This window comes from Entamoeba nuttalli, assembly GCF_000257125.1.
Source record: "Entamoeba nuttalli P19 unplaced genomic scaffold asmbl_5077, whole genome shotgun sequence".
NCBI lineage: Eukaryota > Evosea > Mastigamoebida > Endamoebidae > Entamoeba > Entamoeba nuttalli.
The window spans coordinates 1-3,455 of NW_008577225.1; the positions used below are offsets into that span (position 1 = coordinate 1).

A 3,455-nucleotide genomic window follows, 5' to 3' on the forward strand; every position below is an offset into this window, starting at 1 on the left:
ATTTCATTCCAAATGAACAAATGCCATTTAATTTTACTATGTAATTTTATTTCGATGTAATTTATTTCTTACTATCAATTTATTTGTTATTTAGGAAAATTGTTTTAACAAACCTCTTTTTTTCTTTATGAAGAAGGTTATTTGATTTTTATTTTATTCCTTCTTTTTTAATAAATAAAAAGATTATCAACACACTTCAATTAAATTGTTTATTGATATTTTGTTTCTCAATGAATTATCTTCATTTTGCTTTAGTTATTGAAGATTACTACAACCTGTATTTGGTTACTTAAACCATGAAATAAGTAAAGTACTATAATTTAGGATTTTCAATATTTTTAATTAAAAACAAGGAAAATTATTGTTATTAAATATTCTTCAAAAATTAAATTTGTCTTTGTTTGTTTTTAAAACTATTTAATAACCAATGAACAAATGATAGATTCATTTTTCAATATATTCCTTATTAATATTTCAAATAATTTTTTATAACGTTATGCATGTATTGAAAAAGTAGTTTTCTCAACTACTTTTCCGTAGCAAAGTAATTTTCAATCAATTTGTTGTTTTTTTTTATTGACTACAACTCAAAAATTGAGGTTAGGACAACTCTTATTGGATTAAATTTAGTGAATTTTGTCCTTTATTTTTTGATGAAATTGTACAACAAAGCTTTTTCTTGGATTTTGAAATTCTTTATTGTGGTATTTTGGGTTGTACTTACATCTTAACAAACCAATCAACAGTTTTATATACTTTTTTGAATTTTTTTGGTTGAAATGACCATTTTATTAAAAAAGAACTTGAAAAATATATTTTATTTCTATGTCTTCATTCGGTAGGTTCATTTCTATTGCTTCTGATATTAATGCTGAAACCGTCTCATTAAACCCAACCGAAGAAGAAACAGGAAAAACATATTATTGGGATAGTGAGTCATTCTCTTTTGTGTTTCAACATTATTCATGGGTAGTAAATAAAATTGCTCAAAACTTAGAGTTTGTCTTTTAATATGAAGTTCTTTATTACTTTTTTTATACCATTATAACACTGACAATTCTAGGTTGGCTGCATTTATTGGAGACAATTTAAATTCATATGTTTTAGATGAGTACATTAATATTGTTATTCAAGTATTCACAATGAATGATAGAATTCTTCCTTTTATTAAATTTCTTATCAATGTTTGCCGTTTCATTCTTTGTTATGTCTTTTTCTGTTGATTAGTTATTAGTTATCAAAATAAATAAAAGTAAAAAGTCACTAATTATTCAGAGAGAATTTGAAGAATCTCGTTCTAGAGAAGAGCTATTTCGTCAAAACACTCTTTGTACTCGTATTTTAACTGCTTATGCAAGAATTACTTCAAAAAAGTTTTTAAGTACAACACTTAAAAATAGTGTTTTAAAAATGGTTAATACTAACCAAAGTTTCGAAATAGATGAACTGTTTGTTTTACACCTTTTGTTCTTTCAACAATAAATAATAATGTTTTTTAGAAAACTTCTTCCAGGACAAATTTTAGGAAGTAATTTAGCTGCTCTTCAATCTACATGTAAAGAAATATTAGAAAATATATCAACATCTCGATGTGATGTTCCTATTGAAATAAGAACTATTTGTAATTGCCTTTGGGAGAATTGTTTAAAATATTTTAAAAATGACAAAGAGCTTCCTTCTCAAATAGTAGGAGGATTTTTATTCTTGAGATTATTTTGTCCAGCTATTGCATCTCCTGAAAATTTTGGTCTTCTTGGTGTAGAGAGTAAAGTATCACCAAAAGCACGAAGAAATCTGATTCTAGTAACTAAAGTTCTTCAAAATATTGCCAATCAAGTAACTATAGCAAAAGAAAAATATTTAGAAAAAACCTTTCAGTTTTGTAAAGAACATTTTAGTTTGGTTAAAGATTATAACCAATATATTAGTACTCAAACAATTATTATGACAGCTTCTGTTGATGGTTCTGTTAAATTTATTAATGTGGCAAATATTAAAATAACAAAATTATTTTCACTTCATCAAATTTTATATTATTTACATAATGAACTTGCTAATAAAAAAATTAATGCTAATGATGTAGAAAGAAATTCTATGGAAGAAGCATTTGATGTTATTGGTGTTCCACCATTTCTTTATACAAAGAAAAGTCAAAAAGATAATAGAGAACAAAGTGATATGGAGTTAGTTAGATTACTTGAAAAAGATCAAATATTTTATAGAGGAGATTCTCTTCCTAATGGACAACTTGTATTTTATATTGTTGTGCACAAGTTTATTGTATTTTTAAAGTCATTAAATTCGAATGAAAAAAAGAATGAAAATTTAGATTTTATTGATATTTTAATGATTCTTCTTACAAACGCTGTTGAACAACAACAATATATTTTTATTCTTGACTTTAGTTGGTTTTCTACTGAAGAAGTAACTGAGAATATTATTATTGATATATGTTCAACACTCACTCTTATACCAGAACAAATGAAAAATAATTTTGTTCACTCATATATTCTTCACGCTGGAAAAAATGTTAAAAAGATGTTAGAAGCAATGGTTGTTAATTCTGGTGTTTATGGACTTCCTATTGGATGGAATAAATTAGTTGATATTGTAGATGACTGGCAAGAATTAAGTAAAATATTTGGAACAACAGAGATTATGATCCCAGACTCTTCTAAAGCATTTATTAAAAGAGAATTTCATGCACTTAAAATAAACCCCAAAGGTAAAGCACAGGATCGAATAGTTTTAATTACATTTGATGTATTATTAAATATTGATCCTATATCTAAGTCTATTCTAAATGAAATCCCTTTAAATTCACTCACTCAAATAGATGCTTATGAAAAAATTCCTCATATTATTTTTCATTTTAATGAAATTACACCAAAAGAGAAAAAGTCAAATACTTCTAAAACAGAAAGAAGATATATTTTACAAAATATGAACTCAAGAGAAATATTATTAACACAACTGTTTGCTATTTGCTTCTATAAAGAAATTCTTACAAAAACGAAATTAGTTTATGATATTCTAAAAAAAGGAAGTTATAAAAAAGGTTCTGATAAAATTGTTATTTGTTTTGATAGACTTATTATTGTTAAAGGAAATACAATATCTCATGACATTCTTTACGCTTCATTAGAAAAAATGTATGTTATTGATAATTTAAAAAATAAGGATGTTAAAACAATATTCTTTGAATATAAAAATTTGAAAGGAGGTGTTATTGAAAGTGTAACAAAGAAGTATAATATTTCAAAAGAAGATATAGGAATTAAAGATGTTATTCAAAGTTTAATATCAGGTGAATTTTGTAAAACTTCGGCAATAAACATTTAAAGTTTTAATTAATTCTAATCTACATTATTTTTTGTTATCAAAAACAAAGAACATTTCTCCTTTTTATTCAAATAAAAGAATTTACTTATATCATTTAATCTAATTCTGTGTGG

General features: G+C 24.5%; 1 protein-coding gene across 1 annotated transcript; it reads left to right on the top strand.

Moving 5' to 3' along the window:
- Positions 1–825: 825 nt before the first annotated feature.
- On the top strand, positions 826–3,342 carry ENU1_118870 (Ras GTPase-activating protein, putative; the record flags this gene model as incomplete). The annotated part of the gene is made up of 4 exons (XM_008859763.1): positions 826–998; positions 1,064–1,184; positions 1,276–1,448; positions 1,500–3,342. 4 exons carry the CDS (start codon positions 826–828, stop codon positions 3,340–3,342), a joined length of 2,310 nt encoding a protein of 769 aa, XP_008857985.1.
- Positions 3,343–3,455: the final 113 nt, after the last annotated feature.